The sequence below is a fragment of the Thermobia domestica genome, chromosome 15 (assembly GCF_964235325.1).
Source record: "Thermobia domestica chromosome 15, izTheDome1.hap1.1, whole genome shotgun sequence".
NCBI classification, from domain to species: Eukaryota; Metazoa; Arthropoda; class Insecta; order Zygentoma; family Lepismatidae; genus Thermobia; species Thermobia domestica.
Window position 1 is genome coordinate 187,901,631 of NC_137468.1, and position 25,853 is coordinate 187,927,483.

A 25,853-nucleotide genomic window follows, 5' to 3' on the forward strand; every position below is an offset into this window, starting at 1 on the left:
GTAGATTAAATTAAGAGATGAAGCCACACTTTACTCTTTGCTTAAATCTAATAGGTTCATTGTAATTACTCTTCTAATGAAAAAGTACGAACTATTGTTATGGTTTGGATGATTTATAAGCGCTCAGCGTTTTGTTGCTCAGTTCAATCCAGTAAGAGTTTCGGTGATGGAAACAGTGTTCCCAGACTTTTAATTCTAAACAGCTCCGATTCTTTCCGAAACGGTTCCGCTGAGTGAAAGATTTTTCTAAGTAAAAATTCGAAAACAAATTTTGAAAAACAAAAATTTTCAAATGAAAATTTTCAAACTAAAGATTTTCAAAACAAAATTTTTGGAACTAAACATTCTCAGACCAAAATTTACGATCTCCAAATCAAAAAATTTGAACTACAAATTTTCAAATCACAGTTTCGAACTTAAAATTTCAAAGAAAATTTCGACAAAAATTTTCTAACCAAAATTTCGAACACAAAATTTATAACAAAGTAATTGAAACTAGTTTTTTGAACCAAAAATTCAAACATATTTTAGAATAAAACATTTCAAACTAAAGTTTTTAAACTAAAAATATTCTTCAAACCAAAGTTTCAAACTAAATTTCGGCTTAAAAATTTTCAAATCATAACTTTCGAAATCAAAATTTAGAATAAACAATTTCAAACAAGTTTCTCGAACCAAAATTTTCTAACTTAAATTTTAGAATTAAAAATTGCATATGGAAGTTTTCCAGGCTAATAAAATAATTTTCGAACCGAACTTTTAAAGAAGTTTCAAACCATAATTCTCGAACTCAAATTTTGTAATAAAATTTCAACTTAAAGTGTTCGACCCACATTTTTCAAACTCAAAATTTAGAATCTTTTTTTAAATTAAAATATTCGAAAATGAAAGAAACGTTTCTCAAACCAAATCTTCCAATCTCATAATTTTTGAAAAATAGCGAAAATTAGTTTTGAAGTTTCCTGAATAAAAAAATTTAACTTTTTTTTTCGCAAAACAACGATTTCGAGAAACTATGCTTTAGTACACGTGAAGTTTTATTTTACTGGTAAACCGATTCAGAAAAAGATTGGAGTCGAATTTTAGGGGAAAAAAATGAGTTTTAGGATATGGAATAAAATACAGAATTTATTTTTCTCCACAATGTATTTTTCTTCATGATTGTGTAAGTTTATTTTTCTTCTTTATACGTGAAGTAAGTTTGTGACTGTGGTTTCACTTTCGTCGGGTACAAATTCTGTAAGAAGAAAATAAAACATATTTATATACGTGGTAATTTTTTATTTTGTTTCCTGAAAAAGAACAAGTTATTGATATTTATTAAGAAGACAAACTAACTTCTACACATAACAAAGCATCAGACATTAAATGATCAGTAGGCACACTATGGCTATTATAAAAGAGAGTGATGAGAAAAGAAAGTACAATGTTTTCATACAACCTATTATTTTCTTTTCATTTAGGTCGTTAGGATATAATTTGCTGTTGATTGTTGTTTCGCCAGTGCTTCAGGTGCTCAAATGAAGAAATGCTTCAGATCCTAAAAATGTGCATTAAACATTAGACAAACTACACAAAAATAATTAAGATTTCTTTTTTCGTACCTGAATTCGTTTCTCCACTGGTTCCCGCAAGTGTATGTGCGTTGTAAAATGTCATCTTCTGTACCTGTGTTTGTCTCCGCTAGAGGATCAGAAGGAGAAGGAAAGATGTATGAGTCTCGTGCATCGCTGGGGCATCAGGAGAATATCCCGTGGAAAATCCCATCACGGTTGACTCTTTGCCGTCTTTGGGAAAGAAGGAACAGGTAATGTTGGTGAGATTGGGGAAGGGCGCATTTGGCTATTATTCTCTCTTGGCTTTCTTATACTGATATAGCAATTTCTCGCAGGAATCAGGTATTAGTCGGAGTTTCTTACAGCTGAAACTGTACTTTTTTCTTCAGGTTTTACAACAAGATTATGATCCTGGTTTGTGTAAATTTTATGTAGTGTGTCAATGGATATTTCTTCAGGATACGAAAATTAACGACAGTGGCAGATCCCTGGGCCGGGGGTGCCTAGGCCCCCATTTTTTGAGTAATTAATGTAATTTAAGGTATTGTATATATCTTTCAAAGTTTATAGTAAACTCATGGTACACCTATCATAGTCTGGATTTTGGTGCCCCCCCCCAGTTTTTACCTTCTGGATCCCCGTCTGATTAACTATCATTTGTTTCAAACTATTGAAATTTATCTTTTGGCTCGCTGCATACTTCAAAGTGAATCCACGAATTTTGCATACATAATTGGTTGACTTCGTGTTAGTGTCATAAATTTCTAAAGTATATTCTTTTGATCCATCAGACACAAATTTTTTAATGTATGTTTTTGGACGAAAATTTTTTAACTCATTTAACATAGACTCCAGAAATACTTCAGGTCCTATCGTAGACTCTGAAGGTCGCTGCAGGAATATTACATAGTTCGTATCGAAGTATGCCACTCTTGCAGCAGTTCAAGATATTTGTAGAGATCCAGACGAGCTTGACACATTGTAAATGCCCCGAGAACAACATTAGTATTGCGATTTTGAATTGGAACATCTTCATATTGAAAATAAAGGTATAAGAACGAATGATTTATAGGTAAAATTTGGTTGACTTGTATATCTAGAACTGTTAATTTCTGATACAGTTCTTTGTGGTCATTAATGATGGTCGTCTGGGTAAAATTGTTCCTTATGGCGAGTCTTCTCCAAAACGCATTCAAGCAGAGTTTTGCGAGACTACGACGTGCTGAATTTGTTACCATATTCGACGCATCCAAAGCTATTCCTTCACGTTATTGTACCATATGAAGATATTGTTGCTTTCCTTTGCTGACACAATTGGTCTGCTAAATAGAAGCTAACACCTTGGATATCAAAAATGTATTGATATTTTCGCTGTATAAGCTGCCCGTCTTTTGTTTCAAGATCATATACTGTGATGTTGTAGTCCCAAACTTCGTAGATTTCAATTACTTGATACCCAACTTGTATGGCTTTTTGAATTTCGTAGGACACCCAAGTTCCTGTAAGACTTCGTTCGTTGTCGGAATTCATACATTCAGAATCTTGACTTAATTCTGTAGCACATGCAGATTAATTTGATTAAACCCTTCACATCTTGAACGGCAGCAATTTCTGGATGTCGCATTAGGTAAATTCATTTGTTCCCTATCGGATACCGCCCACATTTGTTGATACACGAATACAAAGAAACAATATCCAAGTATCGAATTTCTTCGTCTCCATTTTCGTTTGCTTCGTGGTATAATTTTATGGCATTAACACGATCATCATAGAAACTATCTTTTGGATTTAGAGGCGCCTTATTAGTATAGGGATATGTGCTTAAATAAGATGTTAATGCTGCATTGGATTTTGACACTTGACGTAATTCCCATTGACACATTTCGTGCACTTTATACCCCATGGCCGTAATAGTTTCATTTTACACTGTGTTCTCTCGTAGCGATAATTCAGTCTCTTCGGAATTTTCATAAATGGGCTGATTATTGCCTATAGGAATAAAGTGCAGCCCCCGTGATATCTACATCCTTAAAACTCATATACACGATCTTCAGTGTCGTGATGTTTATACTAGCCATCTAGATGAAAACGAGCAACAAAAATTTCTTTTTCTCTTGCAGCATATACAATTTGGTGTCCATGTAGGCAACCCATTCCAATGTAATACGGGCCTGATTATTTATGTGATGGTAGCCTCTTGCAGGAAGAGTGCTAATGGTATTAGGTTTTAAGAAATTTCGTCGAAATACTAAGTTGCACGCACTCGCCAAAGTGATAGCCTCCAGGAAAGGGTTTACATATGTTTCGACTTCAAAAGTACTCATAAAGATATACAGGCTAGTCGAAGTACATTCACGTGTTGGATACAATATTACACCAATTCTTCTTGGAAAATAAACGTATCATTCTGGTGTTCATTGTTACATTTCACAAGTTTCTCTCGTTCATCTACATTCATTTCATGTGCATCATAATAATGGATGTCTGGTACTTTTTTTTCACATACGCTTGATTTTCAGCAATATTTAGAAAAGTGTGGAAAATATCCTTTGGTCGCTTGTAAATGAAATGCCTTGGATAATTGACTTAATGCCATTGGCATGAAATTTAAGGACTCAATACATGATAACTGATTCACTTTCAAACTTAAAATCTTTCCTCTGTTCAAAGATCAATGTCGGTTTTAATTCATAGTCTTCCACTAAGGATTTCAGGATAAAATGACTATTATAGCCTTTAGAATTGTGTGCCAAAAAACAATGTTCTTGATGTTTGATCTTTGCTGACGTAGATCCACAAGGAAAGCATTGATCGGATGATCTTGAAAAATGTGTTCCAACTGTTCACAAACTTCACACGGATGATGCATATCTTCATCTTGAATATAGTTGTAACATACTTGTTGGGCCACCAGAAAATGGGGCTTACGAATGAACGTTTCTTCATCAAATAAAGTATCCTGTGTTGCTTCGATATCACAAAAGACAATCATGCCGTTCTTTGCATGTAAGAATGATGAAACATCAACTTTTAACTGTGTCGCATCAGGCATAGCGACACCTAGCATTAGTGGCATGACGAAATGTGTTTACAACACACACATTACAAAAATAATCTGTACAATGATGATGTCTTTCACCAGCACGAACAAATGCGTAAATATTTGGAACATTGTTTCACCATCTTGCATATTGGCTGCCACTAATGGTATGGTAAGATGATTTATATAGCATGTTTCATCAAAAAAATCACCATTTCATTCTGGACACGTTTTCTCGATATTGATCTTACTGCATGGAGTTTTCTACAAACATTTCTTGCATATGGCTGAACAGTTCCTGACATGTCTGTCAAGATCATCATACTTTTTATGACATACAACACAATAATATCCAGCAGAAAAAACGGACGTTAATGACGTGATAATGTCATAATGGAAACTGATGCACATTAAATTAATTGGAATTTTATCATCGCCACCAATGCCTTCATACAGAATATCTTCTCCGGAAAAACTGGTATATACAGTAATTTTGTAATATTTCAAGTGGCTTTGCAATTGTCGTAACTCTTCCACGGATCCACCATGGTCTAAATTCACTGACGATTTAAACAAATGTTCTTGTGCATCTGGGATAACGATACTCTTACACTGTTTGTGATATTTATCGTAAACTTTTTATTTGCATCCTTGTACTTCTTCAGACCAATAGCAATCACAATTGCATAAGCCAAACATTTCTTGTCGGTGTTTTTACTCGTATAATGCCATTCTTGCGTTTTAATAACTCATCGTTTGATAAAAAAAAAAATAATAATCGAACTCTCGGTTCATACCCGCGGGGCACATTCACATGATGAAATTATACAATGAATGGTTCTTTCGTGAGAAAGCTATCGTTACTTTGAAGGATGCGATCGAAGGTAGCCCATGAAGTTTCCAATGTCAAATTACTCGCTCGTCTAAAATATAAATAGAACAGGCTTTTTCTTCTCATCATGAGATAATTCGGGTAATCCAAGCATGGAAGATTAGCCAAAATTTTCCAATAAGTAATCCAACTTCTGTTGAAATAAGGTCTGAATCCAGTCACCAATATCAGTGTCGCTAGTCAGAGTGTCCATTTGAATCTCCAACTTTCGTCCTTCGACAATAAAATGCCTGTAATATATGTTGATTTCTTTCAAGACAGTAAACCCAGAGATAGCCATATTCAAAGAAAAAAGTAATACAAAAACAAAAAGGGATAAAAAATGACCTAGGCAAATAAAAAATATCTAAAACAAGAAAGAAAAAGAATTAAAATTGAATTCCCAGATCAGAGTTCGCTATCTCTGTATGTATACGTTTATCAAGAGAGAGAGGAAGAGAAATGTTTAACGTTATCAAAATGACTACATTATGAATTCTCAAAGAAAATAATTATCATGCAAAGTTTTATAAACAAAATATTAAATCGTACCATTGATATTACATCTCAAATAGCCCTACTATTGATATGGATGATAAAAAGGTTTATTGTTGTCATACAGGTAGCCCGGGATCAATTTAATGAAAGTGATGTACACTACATGAACGATGACATTTAGCTGTAACTGATCTAAGTTTCTGTTGTGATAAAGAAGGATGCGTGAATGAATGGAATTGTTTTCTAACTGTGCTGAAGTGTGACAGAATCATTATAGTAAGCATGTTTCTCCCCACACTGAACTTTGAAACGTACGACGAACAATGTCGTTACGAGTATGTAATTTTCAAGAAGAAAAACAAACTCTCGTGTTCCTGTTTTGTAAAACTCACCAAATTCTTATAGTCTTTTCGAAAACTGAGCTTCCTCATAGCTAAGCGGTTAGTCTCTGGCGTGGAAAACAAAGGTTCAACCACCAATGGGCTCTCGGATACCACGTTAAGCTGACAGAACGCTATACTATACATCAAACGAAACAACGGTTTTAAAGAGCGCGATGAAACATTTACCGCTGGTGCATGAGGTCTCTGATCCGATTACTGGTCTACTAAATCTCTGATGAACATCATGTACGTGAGTACTCCCGTTTCCTCCCACTTCCTCATTCCATCAGTTCTTTCATTATCATTCAAATGCTCTCCCATAGTGAAAAGTGTCCTAATCGTGGGACGATATTTCATGCATAGTTTAAAACATAAAAAGTGATAACGGTGCGTTAGTGATACCTTTAGCAAATTCTCAAGAATAAAACAACCTTATTCTCATACATAATTTATAAATAACAGCACCTAACATTTTCTCAGCCACAGAAACATTATTTCCATGCGTAGTTTTCAAGAATACAGTTCTAGAACCACTCCACTGATATTGAATAACGAGGATTTTCAAAAACTTATAAACTTGTCTCGGAAAACAATCTCAAAATTTAATATTCCAAATAGCTTGTGAACTTATCTGAAATATGTTCCAACAATAATTTGTGACGAAAATTCACAGTGACACAGTAGGCTCACCTTAGAAATTAATGAATGTCCTCAATGAGAACCAACGAAAACACAACTTTCAATATTACGCAATATTGAGAACATCATGAATCACGAACCGAAACAACATTTAACAAGCAATCTGATTGATTACCCACTGTAATGGCGTCATTGAATTGCAAATACACGATCAAGTAATATCGAAAATAGCTGCGTTTCTCCTGCCATATCAATAGTTACGACGTGACAATCTTTTATTAGTCGATATATCTTTTTAATTACACCACCTAGTATAGCCATTCTAATCGTGACATCATACCCTTGACAAACATATACTTTTGTTGATTTATTACGGCATTCAAAATTGAAACATTAAAAAGTGATTCATAACTTTTCATTTTAAATAAGCTTGATTGAAAATGTAACTCATTGCTACGTATTAAGAAACTATCTTTTCATTATTAATCACGAAGTTTAATGCTGAGATTCAGAAAGCAAATCGTTGCACTATTAGCTGAGAAAGAGAGAGAAGAATGCTGGTGTACTAAGATTCAATGAATAAACTGACATTATACTCTTCGTAAGAGCAAATTCTGCGATTTCGCAAAAACAAATTCGTATGCGTAACAACAAACAACATGTTTAATATACCGTAATATTCAACGTAAACTGTACAAAACCTGCTGCTCTTTTCTATTACAGTAACTATACTTGAAACTGCTCGCACATAAAACCAAAATAAAACTTCTCAATGGGTACGGTGACTTAGTTTTAGAGCACTTACCTCTGATGCGAGAGATCCCTGGCTCAATCCTCACTCAAGTAAGTTTGTGATTTTCGTGAGTTTTCTCCTGTTTCCTACCATTCTCTTATTCCACCATTTCCCTTATTTCTCATCAGCATCGCCTCCTTTAGCCTAGAGGGCATAAGACTTTAAACTCAAAAATTCCAAAGATTTAGTAGGAGTAAATTCATGTACCTTGTTCTTTTCATATCTGTTACCCTCAGAGGAGCGCAATGGCTATAACATATTAATCAATTATTATTCAAATGGAACGACAGAAATCACGAGGTCCTACGTTACTTTAAAATGATAATTTTTGAAGCTAAGGGTGAACAATACAGACTTAATGTATCCCTGCTCATAACATAAACACCGTTGAGGTATATAACCTATTATATAACGTAATAAGACTTCATCAATGGGAGGTCAAAATCCTAAATTTGAAATTTTGGTAGTTTTGTACCCAGAAAAGAGAACTAATTACATCTTCAAATTAAAAGGATGCGCTCCTGAACTATCGTACTCCATCACATAAGGTTACCACATAAGACGTTATCAAAGGGGAGGTCGAAATCTTCCGAAATTGATAATTTATACCCATTGATAAGTATAATATTTTGGAAGAACAATTCAAAACATGATACAATTTTCTATTTTATTGTATCTATTTATTTCCGTCCTTTCTACATACATTTTGCACTATATTACAATGCATATGAAGTGAAAAAGTCATTTATATATAAACGCAAATGCAAAAGAAACAATAACGTACATTAACACACTACATTCCTGATAATTAAGCCTTAAATCTTGCAAGACATCATTATTATAGCTTGCGTATCTTTATTACACCTTATATTTTGAATGATACCATCATTAAAAATAAAGTAAGTAATTATTACTTTCAGTGTATGTGAAATTCTTGTACATTCATCTAATGCTAAAAACAAGTAGTGACACTTATTTACTGTGGATCATGTACAATTTTTATACAGTTAGCAATTCATATATTCCTCTACCAAATAAAAGGAGTGTTGTAATAAATATTTCGGGAGTTGCTTTTTAAATTTAGCAACAGAGCCTTGAGTCTTCATATCTTTCGGAAGTTTATTGCAAATCATGATACCCGCTTATATACACCCTTTTCATATAACATTGTTCTGTGTTCTACAATAGAAGTTTTGTTTCTTGTATTATGATTGTTGTTGCTCTATTCCCCTAAGGGTACCCTCTAGGCGTCTCTTTAAAAATATCAATAACTTTAAGATACAAAAACAGAATACTGGAAGTATAGGAAGTTCTATAAATATTGGTTTTCCGGTGACCTTTTGATCTTGCAGTTGTCATCATTCTTACCATTCGTTTCTATATTGTAAGTAACATTTTTCCTTGTGTGTATTACTCCAAAATAAACTGCTATATGTTAAATTCGAGTGGAATAATCAAAAGTAAATTGCTCTTAAAGTACAACTTTTTAACACGTTTTTAAGTACCTTAATTGCAAGATAATTATCTAATTTTTTACTACGCTTAGTAATATACACATCCCAGGAGCGATTTTTTTTCTATCAAACTTCCTCAGAACTTAGTTGAGTTGACATACTCTATTTCGCTACTGTCAATTAAAATGTTCACAGACTGTGCATGTTTTCTGCGCGTGAGATGAAAATTGTTTTATTTTGTCTTTTCGATATATAATTTAAAATTATTTTCCAGAATCCGGTGAGATAATAAACAAAAATTTCATTTACACTACTTTTAACATCTCATTTGTTTTCCCTTTTTCAATAATAATAGCGTCGTCTGCATAAGAAGATACTTCTGCCGGAGCAAAATTGCTTTGTAAGTCGTTACTACATAATAAAAATAATAACGGTCCTAACACGGATCCTTGTGACAGTCCACATGTTTATTGTTTCCCCGATATGCAGTATGGTTGTTTTCTCTGTTATTGCATATAAATTCTAATACTTGCTGCAGACTTTCCAGATACCATTTACAGCATTTTGACACAAAACGTATTATTATTGCATAACCTTGTAGCTTTGGAAGAAGATTTGGATGTGAATCTAAGTCAAATGCTTTGGAAAGATCAAGGAAATTAATATACATTTCAGCTTACTACATAAACTATTGTGAACGATTTCTATAAAATTATATAATGCAGTTTCCGTTGATTTCCCTTTTAAGGAGCCACATTGCTCTTTGGTTTTCTGATTATGCTTAAGAAACGATGATACCCGAACACTGACTTTAGTTCCTACAATTTTTGGGAAAGTTGAGAGAAGTGAAATAAGCCTACAATCTTCAAGCGCTGATTTGTCACCATTTTTAAATATTGCTTTTCCTTACGAAATTTTTAATATACTAGATAATTCCCCATTTATCATTTAACGAGTTAATTATTAGGAGATTTTCTGGCAAACACTCATATTTTTATTGCATGTTTGAATTTAGAAGAGTACATAATTAACAAAAAACTCTTCAAAAATATTTTCCAGTTCGTAAAAAAAGATACTTGCAGACATTTATTCCTAGATATCCAAGGAAAGGGTAAAAGTGAGGGGGAACGCGGTGTGAACGTCGTCACACTACTTCCAGAAAATATGTATGGCGTCTCCCACTTCCTAAAAGAAATTACACTCGGCAAAGATAGGCACGGGAACGACGTTACACCATGCTTCCCCCTACCTTTTCAGGTCTTTCTTTACCCCTAATCTCGGTGTTGTAAGAAGGTATAAGGACGTGAAGGTATAGCTGAAATATTCGTGCACGGACGATATTTACTGCGAAATGATATAAATAATGTGGTGTACAATAATAATAAAATAACATTTCAAATTTCCTACTTGATATCGTAATTTTCAACCCGTGTATTGACGATACGGAATGATAGATGGAACAACTACCCTTAACACAGATACGCTGGTGACGCTGCAGTAGAAAGCCGCTAGACACTCTACAATACCCCTAAGGCAGGCTATACACTATAAGATAGATCCTAGGAAATCCCTTACGATTTATCCTAGAGTCAAAATCTCAACGTGTATGGCAACAGATCCCATGTCATTTCCTGTGTTCTGAACGATCCTATGAGATTTCTCTTGTTTAGAGCACGCTCTATTTCGGAAAGAAAATTCGTAAGATTTCGATTTAAGCGACATCAGGTGAGAGAAAGTGAAAACAAAACAAATGAAAACACAAATGATGAGGTATCTTCTGATCGTGCAGGTTTACTTTCGTGCACCACTCGAAATAATTGTTGAAAAATTATAATTTGTCACTATTTCCTAAATGATTTGCGTTGACCGACATGAAAATATCTTACATAGCATAGATAAAATCCCTGAAGGGGACGAACAAAAGCAATTGTTGATAAACTACAATTCTTTTACGATTTGCGTACAAATACGGGGTCAAGATATATATAGTATAAAAACTATAGTGCAAGAAACGCAAACCAAGTTGTGCTAGGTTGTTTCTAGAAAGTACGAATGATATTTAACCGAGTCAGAGCAAGGCTAAGCGGAGTCCCGAGCGTCAGTGAGGGGGTGCGAGCGAAGGAAGCAGGCGCGTCAGTTGATGTAGTGAAAACGAGTGCGTTTTGACAATGATACGAGTTTGAATAGCACTTGTCATGGGATCGTGGTAGTAGCGCTCCACTCGTAAACATAAATTATAGCTTCTGTAAACTATGCAAAAATACACCGGTGGTGGAAAATAGTAACACCGGTCAACTTTCATATGCACTCACTTACGTAAAAGTTTCGCAGAAGGGGTCCAGAAGTAAGCAGAACATACAAAATTTACAGGAGAAATGGAAGATGCAAGTACTTAGATCTAACACAACCTAACGAAATCTAACCTAATGAAGTTAACTAGCTTAAACTAACCTAATATTAATAGAAGTAAGCGAAATTCTATCACTTTTTGAAAATTGTGTTGGACCCATGTACTAATATAATCTAACGTAACATAACCGTAACTAACCTGAATCAACCTAAGCTAATGTGAATATAAACTATCGAATTTGTAGCATTTCTTAGAAAAAATAGCTGGACCCTTTCTGCTAAACATTGTCTCACCTATTTTAACCGTCGTTAAAACATTTATAATGATTTTACACTAGTAACCCTACAGTTGTAAACATAAAATACAGGTGTATTACTTTGTATTTAATTATGTTGCTTCAAAAAAAATTGTTCCTTATAAATATGTCTTTTCACGCAAAGTATTAAATTTTACTTGTAAATCTTCTAAAATGTGGTGCGCCAAAAGTATACCAGTACCCTTCTGACTTATGCTTTTTTTTTTTTTCTTTTTAGAGGTATCCAATTTAACAATATAGCGCCTGATATTAATATCAGTGGGATGTGCAGTGTGGTTAGCATAGTAATTCTTCAACTTTATACTTTTATTAAATAGAACTATTTCACAATGTTGATATACGTAATTCGGTCAGACATTAAAAATCTTCACGTGTATGGCACACAAGGGTAAGATTTCCTACAAGATATGTCATAACATTTTTCCGAAGATAAATCCTAAGATATTTCCTAGGATTGATCTCGTAATGTATAGCCCGCCTAAAAGACATCTGTGGGACAAAATAAGTAGTTCGAACACAAATAGATGGCTTCTATCATGATAAGCACAAATAGGAAAATTACAAACGTGACGACACAACGCAGGAAAGAAATAATCACATTTTTTTAATAAACGATATAACTCGAGATTTGTCCTTAAGGGGTTAAGAACTACATATTTACAAGGAAACAATATATTTTATGCTTTCTTGCCAGTTGACTCATTTTCACTCTCTTTATCACTTTATTATTTCTGTATTAGTAACAGGATGTGGATACATTGTATTGTTGCAAAGTTTTGAGAATATTTTCGAAGTGTGCAATGCTGGCCCATCATTGTACATTTGCGCTGTAGTTACCACTAAATAGGTCAGCTCTTACATTGAATAGTTCATTTATAATGACAAGGCATGAAATGTTTATACTGCCATAACGGCAATTATTTTATTCTCACTAGTTTTCAAAATTGAAGATTGTTTATGCAGGGGATCGCTAACCTGCACTGGGCACGACCTGCATTTATTCCAAATTGAGTATATTGGATTTCATATTTTATATCTTTTAGTTTTCTGTAAATAAATTATGATACAAATCAGGTTCAAGTAGGGGGTATTTTGGAGTCTGGACTTTATCAAAATTATCGATGCTTTGTGCGTTTCGTCTAATTTGAGTAAGAATTTTATATATTTTATAAGTAGTTTAGCATCTTAATATGGAATCTTCCAAAATTTTGGTACACATGATTTGGAAAAGATGCGCATCCCATTGATTTCTTACAAATGTTTCTGAGTATAGATGTGGTCGAAGAACTCGTTCAATATAGAGTCGCATATGCTGCTCATGAAAACAACGCTAATTTTAATCTCAGCTTGGAAGAGATGTATTGGTTTTTAAAAGTACTAGTTCTAAGCAGCTATGTGCCACTGAGGCGTACAAAATTTTATTGGGAAACAAGTGAGGACGTTCGAAATGTAATGGTATGAAAATCAATGAGACGAAATCAAATTGAAGAAATCTTGTTGTTTACGCCTGTGATAATGAAGAGATTGAAGCTAATGATCAAGTAGCAAAAATACGTCCACTTCTCAATTTATTGAATTATTTATTTCTGTAATACATACCAGAAGAGAAAAATATTTCCGCTAACGAGTCAATGATACTGTATTTAGGAAAACGTGGATCCAAGCAGTTTATTTGCGGTAAGCTAATTAGGTTTGAGTTCACAGCGTGGGTTGCAGCACAACAAAACTGATACTGTCCGCAGGCAAATTTGTATCAAGGCCGACGTGGAGGTGAAGAAGGACCAACTAACATGTTACTGAAAGAATTTCTGCTTTCGAAATGTATGGGTATCCTCAAATCTGAATTTCCATAGGATACGGCTGAATTTCTTTTCTGATATATTCTTTACCCGTGGTGAAATATTGGATGGTCCCACACATTGTTGCATAAATGAGAGTGGGACTGTTAAGGTCAATCCTACACACACTGTCCAATTCTCACAGGAGAAGAAATAAGGAACCGTAGAAGATGTGAATTTGAATCCATGGTTGACAAATTTCTCAGGTCTATAATTGGAAAGATAATGGAGTAATAAGTATTATATCAAATCACACTGGCATGGAACCTTTACACCGGTGAGCAGATACTCTTTGCAACAGTGCAACAACTCCATGCCTTTCACGAGTATAATCGCAACATGGGGGGTTGACTTGATGAACTAGAACATATCAAACCTTCGTATAGCAACCAGACGAGAAAATAGCACGTGCCTATTCTATTCTGGCTCTTCATTGTGACAATGAATAACGCGTGGATACTTAGCTGAACTCTCGCGCAAAATACTTAATTCTTAAACGTCATGTCGAATGAAAGCCACAAAGAAGTTTCACAATAATAATAATTTATATTCGTTTTCTCACCTAATTAGAGAAGGATTGTTCAAACAAACAACCTTACATTTTCTGATTAAAACTGTAATCAAGGATGGACCATCCACTTATATGAATATGATATTAAGTACCATGAGTCACTTTGTGCAACCCGTAAATGCACTTCTCACATAATATTTGGTACAATGCCTACTTACAATAGTGCGTTCTGATTTACAAAATGAAATAAACACACTTACTATGAAAGTACAATTTCTATTAGCTTTGTATCGCGGTAATCACGTTGAAATAGATGTTAGTCCATACTACTGTAAACCTGGTCATGTACATTTATGTCTTACGATTTGTAATGTAATTTGCCAGTCATAATTTTCAACAATCATTTCCAAAACATTTGGAAATATGCTTTTTCAAAGTACATTTCCTAACAAACGCTTTTCCACACTCTTGGCATGAATGTGGCTTGAAACCTGTATGAATTGATGAATGGTATGTCAAATCACATTTTGTGCTAAACGCCTTACCACAGTCCTTGCAAACGTGAGGTTTGCTCTTTGTATGAGTTAACAAGTGCTTTCTTAAAGGAGATTTTGTTATGAACTTCCTCCCACATACTTGACATACGTGCGATCTTTCACCAGTATGAGATAAAATATGTTCTTTTAAACTGAACTTTCTAATGAACGTCATTCCACAGTGATGGCAAGAATGTGGCCTCTCTCCAATGTGAATTAACATGTGTTCTCTCAAATGGCGTTTTGTAGTAAAGTCTTTACTACATACGTCACAGGAATAGGCTCTTAGAGTGTTATGAGTAGCTTTATGCTTGCCCAAGGCAGATTTTGTTACAAATGTTTTTCCACATTCTTTACATGAATGCTTTCTCTCTCCTTTGTGTGTTAGGACATGATTTCTCAAGACCTCTATTCGTGTAAACCCTTTACCACATTCTTCACATGCATGAGATCTCTCACCAGAATGAGATAACATATGCACCTTTAAAGCTGACTTTTTAATGCACACTTTTCCGCAGTATCCGCAAGTATGTTTAATTACACCATCATGAGACAGCATATGCTTTCTTAGGAAATATATTGTACTAAAGGCCTCATCGCATTTTCTACATCTATGTGGTGTTGCACTTTTATGATAAAGAGAATGCAATTTCAAATCACTTTTGACAGTGAACGACTTTCCACAATCCTCGCATTTGTGCGGTTTTTCTCCTCTGTGAACCAATATATGCTGCCTTAAACTTCTTTTTGTACTGAAAGTTTTGCAACATTCTTTACAATAGTTCCCTGTCCCAGCACTAGAAAAGGAAAAAATATTGTAAAAGTAATATTTGTCTATATTCTTCACTTTGTAGTAAATATTTTAATTCTATGATAGAATTAAACTTTCTCCATTTTAGCTACTTAGATTAAGATAGTCACTCATTCCTGGTTTATTTCCGATATATGCATTTAAGGATAACTGTTATTTTAATGTACCATGGTAGGAAAAATTAGTAATTCTTGTAAAAGCTGCTTCGAAAATTGTGTACAAATAGTATCTTTACGAAAATAAAAAGAAAAAATCACCAGTGAGATTACCCCAGAAATAAATTAAGTTTTATGCATATAGAGACGAAGAGTGGATTGAGGATGGCGATGGAATCAAATATTTTCTTTATGCCACTAAAAGAATAGGCTTAATCTCTTGAGATGGAATGTACTTATGAAATGTTAGCGAGTACAAAGATTGAGGTAAAAAAAAAAATTGTATGGAAATATTAGATTTTCGATCTACGCTATCAGTAAGTATCGATAATTCTGCTATCTCTCTATCCGTAAATAACAATGAAAAACTAAAAACGGTACAATGATTGATTCAGAGTTCAAAAATAAGATATATGCAGTTCGTTACTTCTATTCTGTTAATTCTGTTCTCTAATCAGCCTTTTGCGAATTCAAAGTTGTCATAGAATGACAACTGTAACTGATAGCGGTTAGTTGTTTATAGTTTTCATTCTTTTCCATTCAGCGTTTTAAGGAAGTTAAAATATGAACTCCAAATGCATGTGGGTAAAAAAAAAAAAAAAATAGAGCTTAAAAATATAATTGCTCTTTTGATTTGCATAGAGCAAAATCGGTAGAGTATCACGAAAACCTATCTCACGAAATCGCTTCAGCATCCCAATAAAAGCTTGCATCTTTTTGTGTAGAAAAATGGATTTAGTAGAAATTTAAATTTTCAGTTTGAATGTTGGTCGCCATAGAGCAAAGTAATAATAATTGGTGCAATCGCGTATCGATCTACTTGCCCCATAGCTACTTTTACTTTCTGTTCCAATTCTCTATCCAGAGACAAAGTGTTATATACTGTATTAATCATTTCCAGCTTCAAGAATGGTAATTATATAAGTGTAATATATACTGATATGCACATTCTTGAAACAGATTTATTGTCCAAAGACCAAATAGTTCTGTCTTGTATCTCTACCACATTCGGACGTTGCTAAAATTTACTCTTGATCTCCATGGATCAAAAATGGTAAGAGATAAAGACAATTCATTCTCGAAGAATCGATTCATCGTCTAAGGTAAATATCCTATCTTAATTTACTAAAAACCGTTTTTACAAAATTGACTTTTTCAGAAGAAAGCGAAGAACGAACGCAAAGCTTGAACTCCTTAATGGACAGCCACTCTGATTTTTACAACAGCAACAATTCTGAAATTAGCAGGAGTAGCGCTTTTAGGGCTAGATACATTGATAGGCCGCCTGTTCTTAGTAAATACGATGTAAGAAAGTTAAAAGCGCGAAAATGGACCACTGCCCTTAGTAAACTAACGTACGGATATACAATCTTCACACGTATCTCTACTGCGACAGAAACTTGAAAAGGTGAGAGTTTTAATATTTTGAATCACACTAGACTTTATAACATAGTAAACAAGTTAAGATTTAGAAACAAAATGTATTCTGCAATCGACTAACCGTCTGATGAATAGGTTTTTCCTCCGAATTTACTCTAATACAACAAAAGTTGTACAAACCTATATTAATATTCCAGGTTTCATTATTATCCTACATTTCTGGCCCAAAGCAAAAATTCAACCAGTAATCTTGGTGCGTTACAATTGGATGGTATTGATCTACTATGAGAAGTTTGCATATTTAAAACTCATAATTTGGAAAGTCACAGTACTTTCACATTTTAAAATTAAACTAATTTGTTTTTTAACCTTTGTGTTCGTTTCAGACGTTCTCGTCCCAATTAAATCAGAACATTGTATTTAGGATATAAATATTTACACTGCTTTTTGAAATATTAAAAAGCATTCTATACTCTTGAAAGGGAATGTTATCGAAATCTAGCACAGCACATTTTAAATTATGGTTCAAATCAAGTTTCAATGGAGGGAGAGTAATTCGCAGTTACTGGTTAACACCAATCACAGCTACTTCAAAGAGAGGTGCAATGATTATTTCAAGATGTCGATTTATAACCAATTCATTATACTTTTACGTGCGAAGAAATAAGTATCATCTTCGAGTACTTGGTGTAGTTTTACATCACTTTTAAACCCCGATGATCTATACGGTTAAACATCGTTGTAACCCGCAACTATCTATTCAAGAAATCCAACCTGGAATCAGACACATACAGAAAGGGTGTTTGGCAGTCCCCAAGTTTATTGAAAAATATGTCCAGTGATTATTATTCTTAATGTAACAAAATCAAAATATAACAATATAGTGTGTATAACGCTGCTATTACATTCTTCTTCAAGTACACAAGTCACGAAATTGTTCGAATTTGGAAATATACTTGTGATGTAAGTGTAAATAACATGAACGAATACGCAATGAAGCACGTGTGATAATTAGTCCAATGCTAGATATTAACAGACAACTACTTCCAGAACATCTTTAAACTCACTTAATTAAAAGAAATATGTGCATAGGTTGAGATTTTTAACTTGAGAACATCGTAGCACCATCAAACCATTAAATCAATACTTTTAAAACACTTGAACTTCCTACAAAGCAAACACGAAAAAAAAGGGAATTTGTTTGTATACGAAACTGCACCAACAAAAAAATAATATGGCCAGTCCAAGACAAAAATATATCTGGATATATTTTTGTGTCTGTTATATATCGAAGCTTTTAAAACCCAAATCTTAAACGAATATTTACAATAATATATTTATAATTCTGTGCTACAATCAAAGGAAGCCTGTAAGCCTTAGAAGACTCTAAAACACTAAAAGCACAACTGAGACGAATGGGGCAATGCCCACACAATGTATTTAGCGTTGAATAGGTATAATATAATGCAATTTGAATAAATGGAAACAAAGTTACATAGGATCAAAAAATTGATTTCCTTTCGAAAAGTTTCATTTCGAAAAATACATACATATCACACCTAAATACTTATATAGTTTATAAAAAACGAACCAATCCTTTTGCCGCTTACAGCACTTTGGTATTTCAAAGCGTCCCGAAAATATGGCCATCATTGGTAAAATTTGCAATACTGCTTAAAAGTTTTTGTCTCATAGAATTTGTGCTAGTGAGCTATTTCAGCATATTTGCTGTACTCTTATAAAAGTAAAATCAAAAGAGCAATCCATAAAACTATTTTCAACAAATACATTTTATTATACATACACCGACATCAAAATAAGAGAATTTATATAGATTACCGAAAAAAGCGCATAGTTTCTGAACTACGACCGTTTTAAAATATGTAAATAGTAGGCCTTCAATACATGCCTCTAACTCCAGGCACTGTGGAGTGCTACTCCATATCGGCGTAAAGAGAGACAGACAATACGTAATCCAAAAATGGATGATTCTGCAGGGTGCACTAGATGTGCAAATGATTCTTCACGGGACATTGTGCTCCGAAATGCTGTACGTAGAATTCCCATATCCAGGCACATGAATTTGGGACGACAGTAGAAAAAAACTATGCCACGACAGCACTGAAGATGTAACATGTCGGAACAAAGTTTAAACTTTAAGAATCACCATTTTTTTTACTTCCTTGTGTTTGGTATAACGAGTGCTATTTTCTTCGTTTTTTTAGTATCTGCCTGTCCTAGCTTCGAAACTATGCATTCTGCCTTGCACCAATTATCAACACACTTTCTAATTTTGTGACAAATCTTTTTATTTATTTATTTATTTATTTGCGGTACGTTTAATAAATAAGCGTTGCATACACAGATACCTATCTATTTAATGAAAACTCTTCTTTAAAAAAAACAACTTATGAGATTCTTATGACGTAGACCAACATTCGATTCAGAGCAACTCGGATGTCACACCATTTCTGAATGGCAATAACACGATTCGGTATACTATGTATCACTCAAGTTCCATGAGAGGATTTGCCTCCAAAATGGACTCCATGTTCAATTATGTTTAAGCCATGCATTTCTTGGGTCATTATGGGTGTTGAACTTCATCGTGATTTACCTCAAGAAACGCTTCACTATCTCGCAATGAGAATAATATTGGCGCATTATTATTTCCAAATAAATTGTCATCGCCAGGCTACGACATCTGATGCAAATAGTCTCGTAAATGGCGACACAATCACAGGCAGTAACACGATCAGAAAATGTACCAATAAGAGCAATTGGAACCAGGATACTGAACCCTACAGCCGCCGTCACGTTTTACAGGTGGATGAAAACACTGCGAATCGCACGTTCTTATTAGCATCCACTATATACAAAAATATCCTACAATTGAAAATAAAGTGATGATGACTCATTCGACCATATTAATGTTTTTACTCGTCAGCGGTCTTTGCTGCATATTCGTTATAATTTAGCGCCGCGTTAAGTCCTTATGATCATGTATAAACGGTTTCGTACGTGTAATCCGACCTCGTACGTTTTCATGTAATTCGCAGCTGATTATGACTGTCGACATAGACTATTGGCTGCGGGAAGTTCTTCAGTCCCTGCTTTGCGGTGACTATGGTCAGAAGCTTCAATCTAGTTTAATATTCGGTTGTAAATGTCAGTGAATGTTTCCTTGCTTCTTTTCGATCATGTGTTTTTGTCGTGGGTTTTCTTGCCGTCATTACCATACACAATTGTCATTTTCGTCACTAAAAAAACGTCAATAATTTGACCATTTTGGACAGTACAAAGTTTGTCAATCTTACACTATTCGGTTTCAGTCCGCTCAGTTCACTGTACACTGTCGTTCTGCCCTTCCTCAAATAGTAAGAGTATTGCCTTAATATAACACCACTGAGAGCCCGGCGCAGCGATCGCTACCTGTTGCTAACCTATATACCTGAAGTGTTACTAGCTTCACTTGTTTTCATTAAATTAATAAGTATCTGTATATTGCAACGGTTGAAGATAAATGGACAAAACAAAACTGAGGTAGAAAATTATTCGAGACATTAAACTGTCACTTATACACCTAGTTTTGTATTTAAAAAATAAAAGCTGGAATATTACCTTTGAAAATCACAAGCTTTTGTTTCATTTCTCCTGTCTTCCAAAGTGTTTGAAAATGCTTCATGTGACTCCGGGAAAAAATTACTCTCTTCTACCTTCACTTCCCAATCATCACCAATTGAATGAGTTTCATTGTCGTTCGTTTCAGGTTCTGACTTCACTGCATGAATTGCTTTTGAATCCAAAGAGTAAGATACTGTTTCAAGCGTTGTTGTCTTTCCTTCAGTGAATGCTAATAAATGTCGCTCTGTGCTTTCTATCAATACTGGATTCTTCTCTTCCAGAGGCCCTTCCTCAGAAAAGTTATCACCACTTTCAGTTTTAACGAAAACTGATTCTACTGGAGATATTTCATATTTCGTTTCAATATAACTTTCCATCGTAACATTAAACTGTAAAAAATTAACTCTTAATACGTAATAATCAAGTTGGTTATACTTTGAACAACATGGCATTTGTATTTAGCTCCTCAGAGCGATTATATATCTGCTTCAAGCTGAATAAGAACATGAGTTACAATACCCTTGAACCTAAAAAGAATAAGAAGAAACGCTCAGGATAATTCCCTAATTTATTACACAAATGAGTGGAACATGATTGAGGTGCTATATGTAATTATTGGAATCATGACACTTAGAATTAGAACAAATTATGTAACACTTATTCATTCCTTAAATATAGATTTAAATCTTAAATTCTACAATGAAATGTCATAATTACATATTAAAACAATATGTAACAAAAGACCTCGTTTAGAGTACAGATGTGTATCAAGCTGCTCCGGCTAGTGACCGCTAATTCCCAGAATCAGAAATTGAGAAATATCGCAAAGTATACTTGCATCAAAACGATTAGAAAAAGTGACTAGAATAAGTGGATTTTTTTTACAATAGAGAAGTAGTAATGGTAGAGCATGTCTCACCCGAGCAACTTTCGTCTGGAAAAGTGTACTTACTTTAATTCGTATACGGAATCATATAATATGTTCTTTACTGAAAATATTAACGAACTATAGCAAGTATAAAGAAAGTTTAGTTATAATAAATTTATTAAATAAATCATGATGTTAAATTTAAAAAAAAAAAGTCTTTTAACTCTGCACACCTTGACTTCTTCAAGTAAAAAATACATCGGCATGCACTACGCATAGTCAATCACATTTAACAAATACTTTAACTTGCAAAACTTACAAATTCACCTTGACTATATCACTAGTTCGTCCTGAAAAAAAAATACTTTTTAACTGATTTTAGTAGTATTGTTAATCATAGATTTTTTTTTTATTAATTTCTAGCAATTGATACAAATGTAAATAGCAAATTTCTAATGCATGGGTTTCTAAAGATTATGAATCCCATAACTAAAAATACATGAAATGAATATTTTTCTTAGTTAACGTTTGAATCTAAGAAAAGAAATCTTAGGTAACAAACTACATAGGTATAACAATCTTAGCGTAGAAGAAATGTATGATCGTGTTTTCTTACATCTTCCTGTTGTTCTGCCGTGGATGTTGACTCCACGAAAGCTGGGCATTTCGCTGTGATATCATACCAAAAATCACTACCACTCACGAATTAGAGGAACAGTTCAGAGCGTTGCTAAATCTAAATCCCGATTTTAATGTATGACATATGGATACATTAAAATCGGGATCCAAATACCACGATGGATCAAATATCGGGATAACTTTCTTTAACTGTATTTTCTTAAGACAAAAACAATTCAGGATTAGTATCAATCATGTAAGATGTTTACTTATGCATATGTATGAGGATTACCGACAACTATGGACGTAAACTAGTTGTGTATAACTAGCGAAGAAAGCGGGCTTGGACCTGTACAATAACAACCCATTCCGGCAATACCTGATGTGAATGAGAGAAACACTAGAAAATCTTACTAGAGATGGCTGGCCTAAAAAGGCTGTGACACCTTTTGAGCGAGTACCGTTAGGCGGTAATCTAAATCTAGAACCGATCGCCCAGAAGGCGAGGCGTTAGTGAGTACGCTACGCGTGCAAACGATCTGACCTTAGTATTTGCAACTAAACTAACAGATATCTTGTCCCTAATTGTCCGATTAAGGTTGTCAACTTCGTGCGATGAAATGCTCTAACTCGCAAAGCGTTATAATCAGTATTTTATTTTACTTTTAGGATATCAATTAAGAACTAGGGAAAATTTCTATATAAGTGAAATAATTTAATAGTTTGAAAAATACGATATCGAAACTTAAAAGTAGGTATCTATTAATCAAAAACCTACAGAAATATCAATTACTGTTCCTATTTAACATAGTGTTTGGACTTATGAAATTGTTGAAGATGAACTATTCTAGTTACATTAGTTGCCACACCATAATTCTAACAAAAGACCAACGTTAACTGAGATGAATTGTGTTATTCTGTTTTGACGTAAACCAACAAGAGGCACTTCCTATTGGCCTTTTTTTTTTTTTTAAGCTAATTCAACATTACACCACTGCTCCATTTTTCGCGTAAGGACATCGCTTGAAATGGTTCAGCAAGCTGTGAAGAGAAAACTGTTTTCCTTATAGGAAGGGTCTGCGATCTTTCAGTTACTTTTACCAGTTGGTTTATATACCAAGCTCGCCTCGTTCGTTGATTTCAACAAGAAACTTGTCGCGAGAGTCTAGAAAAGTTTATTCAGTCTACCGAAAGAAGATAGGGAATTTTTATGTAAAAACTCTGATAGAAATAAAAGAAGTATAAGGTTATCCCAAAACAAGTTGACTTCAATAATCGGTTATAATCTAATAGAAAGAAAAAAATGGTACTACTTTACATTTTTCTGGTGTAAACTAAAAGTGTTTTTCCTCTTCTACCCACAATCAGATGGATAAACAAGTCACGCTCTTTAACACATTACATCAACTTGGGATTACGCACTGCTGTAAAAAAGATTGAACTAGTTGTTGGAAAGTAATCATTTAAAGAAAAATAGTAGAGAATATACCGTAGGTGGCCAAACTATATCCCATTCATTAACTGATGTTTTATATGTATAAGTGGAGGGTTACTAGTCTCAATCCTATAAAAGTACTATAAAACGGTTAAAATGAGTGAGTGTTTCTCAAAATGAACTACTAGGTATTAGTAGCGGTTCACTCGACCAGACGGTTCTACCAAACAGAATATTTATTGGTAGAATACGATGCGAAACATTTTTCGTGAAGGAATGAGAGTTTGAATACAAGTAATTACTGTTAGTACACAACGCATTGAATTGAATTTTGAGTGATAGTGGAAGTATGTGTAAGCGTGCTCTTCAACTATCCTTGTTTATACGTACACACCCCGTCGCTGATGGCCTCCTCCCTACGAACGCACCCCTTGATGACGCTCCGGGTTTCCGTCTGCGCTCCTGCTTTGATTCGGCTCGATAGCATTCGTGCTTTTAGTGTCCACCCAGCACAAATTGGTTCGATGCACTTTAGTTTTTATGACATGTCTACAGTGTATTTATAGTGAGTCCTCCTGAAGTCAACCTGTAAGCGGTAATGGAACTTCTCATTAGTGTACTCTGCTAGAATACAAAGCTCTAACCTAACGTGAACATGTAGGAAATGTCAGAATTTGGTAGAACCATCTGCTTGAGTAATGTCATAATTTCAACTACTCAACCGTATTCTAGCACACATTGCTGAGTATTTTTTACATGAACTACCGTTTCTATGGTATATCAGCTTGCTGGCATATTATCAATCTGTATATAGTTACTTGCGCATATATCACGAAAATCGAAAATACTACTATAGAGCAAGTTAGGACATTATTTAAAGCAAGATACTTGATATAAAGTAATTGTATACTGTGCACCTAATATTCCCTACTTGCACAAAGAACTTGATCTAATTATGTTCATCTTGATCTAGTTATACTGTGACAAAATATGAAAAAAAGTTACGTTTCGCAGAGCGTTGCCAACCTGATCAAAAGATATTATCGTACGAAACACTTAAAATTATCGTTTTTGTCCTAAAATTATCGTACCTTTTATTTCCAGTCTTAATACCAAGCTATTATTATTATTATTATTGAGGCGGAAATAAATCGAACGTTTACCAGCCTATTGAGAAAAAATCTGATTTTCCTTCAATACTGTATATGTTCAGTTGTGAAACTTTATCTACGTTAAGTAGCTAGTACTCCCTCCTTAATCGCTTTCCTGTGTGCGTGGCCACGGTCCACGGTTTGATTACATGTCTGCAGTACAAATATTAGTATTAGTTTGGAGCTATCTTACAGAATCTTTCATCGGTCCATGTTCCGTTAAGGGGGTCCAAAACTACACTGGACCCCCTTAAGCTAAGCTAAACTAACCTAACCTAACCTAATATAACATTATATTATGTAATCAAACGAAAATCAATAGAAAGAAGTGGTGTCAAAGACACTGGACCCCCTTAACGGAACATTGACCCTTTCATCTTACACAGTATCGGCATGTTAAACTTCAATGATTCGATTAACCAATTACCTAGTAATAATAAACATGTGTACGCAGGTGAATTGCTTCTATGATTTTAAAGTACGATAGACGTGAAATGTAGCTAACAGTGTAACATAAAAGTTCTCAATTAGTACCAGATTAAGTTCAATTTGTCTGCGTCATTTACCTTCTCGAATATTTTAAATAATATTGTTACATACTTGTATGTTCCAAAATTCATATTTTTTCACGCATTAAATACATTACTTTCGGATTTCAAATATCTTCAGAATTATCTTTGCTTCTTACCAGGAATCGTTAAATTATGGTATATTTTACTATTATTGTACACCAGCTATTGTACATAGTACCAGTGTTGCCAACCAATTTTTCGAAAAATCAGGAAATTTCTTATCCAAAATCCAGGAAAAATCCAGGAGATATAACTTAATATCTAAAGATGTTAATTAGGATGATTATTTTTTTGCAAGGCAAACACTGTACCCATCAATGATTATACTTACCAATGAAAGGCTAATCATCTTTAACTGCGTGCATGTCAACATTGACTCTGCTGGTCAGAGAGCGATTCACAGGGGATCCTAGCATGAGTTGTTAGAAGTGGGACTTCTTGTGTGCAGCAATCC

The 25,853-nt window shown here is 34.1% G+C and overlaps 1 protein-coding gene across 12 annotated transcripts; it reads right to left on the reverse strand.

The window, feature by feature from the left end:
• Positions 1–1,127: 1,127 nt before the first annotated feature.
• LOC145671390 (uncharacterized) lies at positions 1,128–25,853 on the reverse strand. Of its 12 annotated transcripts, none has more exons than XR_014128519.1 (4): positions 25,394–25,571; positions 20,753–21,282; positions 7,793–7,924; positions 1,128–1,237 (listed from the first exon to the last, which is right to left on the reverse strand). XR_014128519.1 is itself a non-coding variant. In XM_081740494.1 (4 exons), the coding sequence occupies exons 3-4, from the start codon at positions 21,205–21,207 to the stop codon at positions 14,643–14,645; spliced, it is 1,395 nt and encodes a 464-aa protein (XP_081596620.1). In that variant the 5' UTR covers positions 21,208–21,282; positions 23,560–23,665; positions 25,394–25,571; the 3' UTR covers positions 8,509–14,642. The 12 variants fall into 12 exon arrangements, 11 of the variants coding, with proteins under 11 accessions (XP_081596630.1, XP_081596620.1, XP_081596627.1 ...); XM_081740494.1 differs by lacking the exons at positions 1,128–1,237; positions 7,793–7,924 and adding exons at positions 8,509–15,582; positions 23,560–23,665; XM_081740504.1 differs by lacking the exon at positions 7,793–7,924.

Coding starts and splice junctions, on each gene's coding strand:
- LOC145671390 (XM_081740501.1), bottom strand. CDS start 21,207: ATGCCATGTTGTTCAAAGTATAACCAACTTGATTATTACGTATTAAGA. Junction 15,583..20,752: donor AAAGCTTGTGATTTTCAAAG/GTAATATTCCAG, acceptor TTCCTTTTCTAG/TGCTGGGACAGGGAACTATT.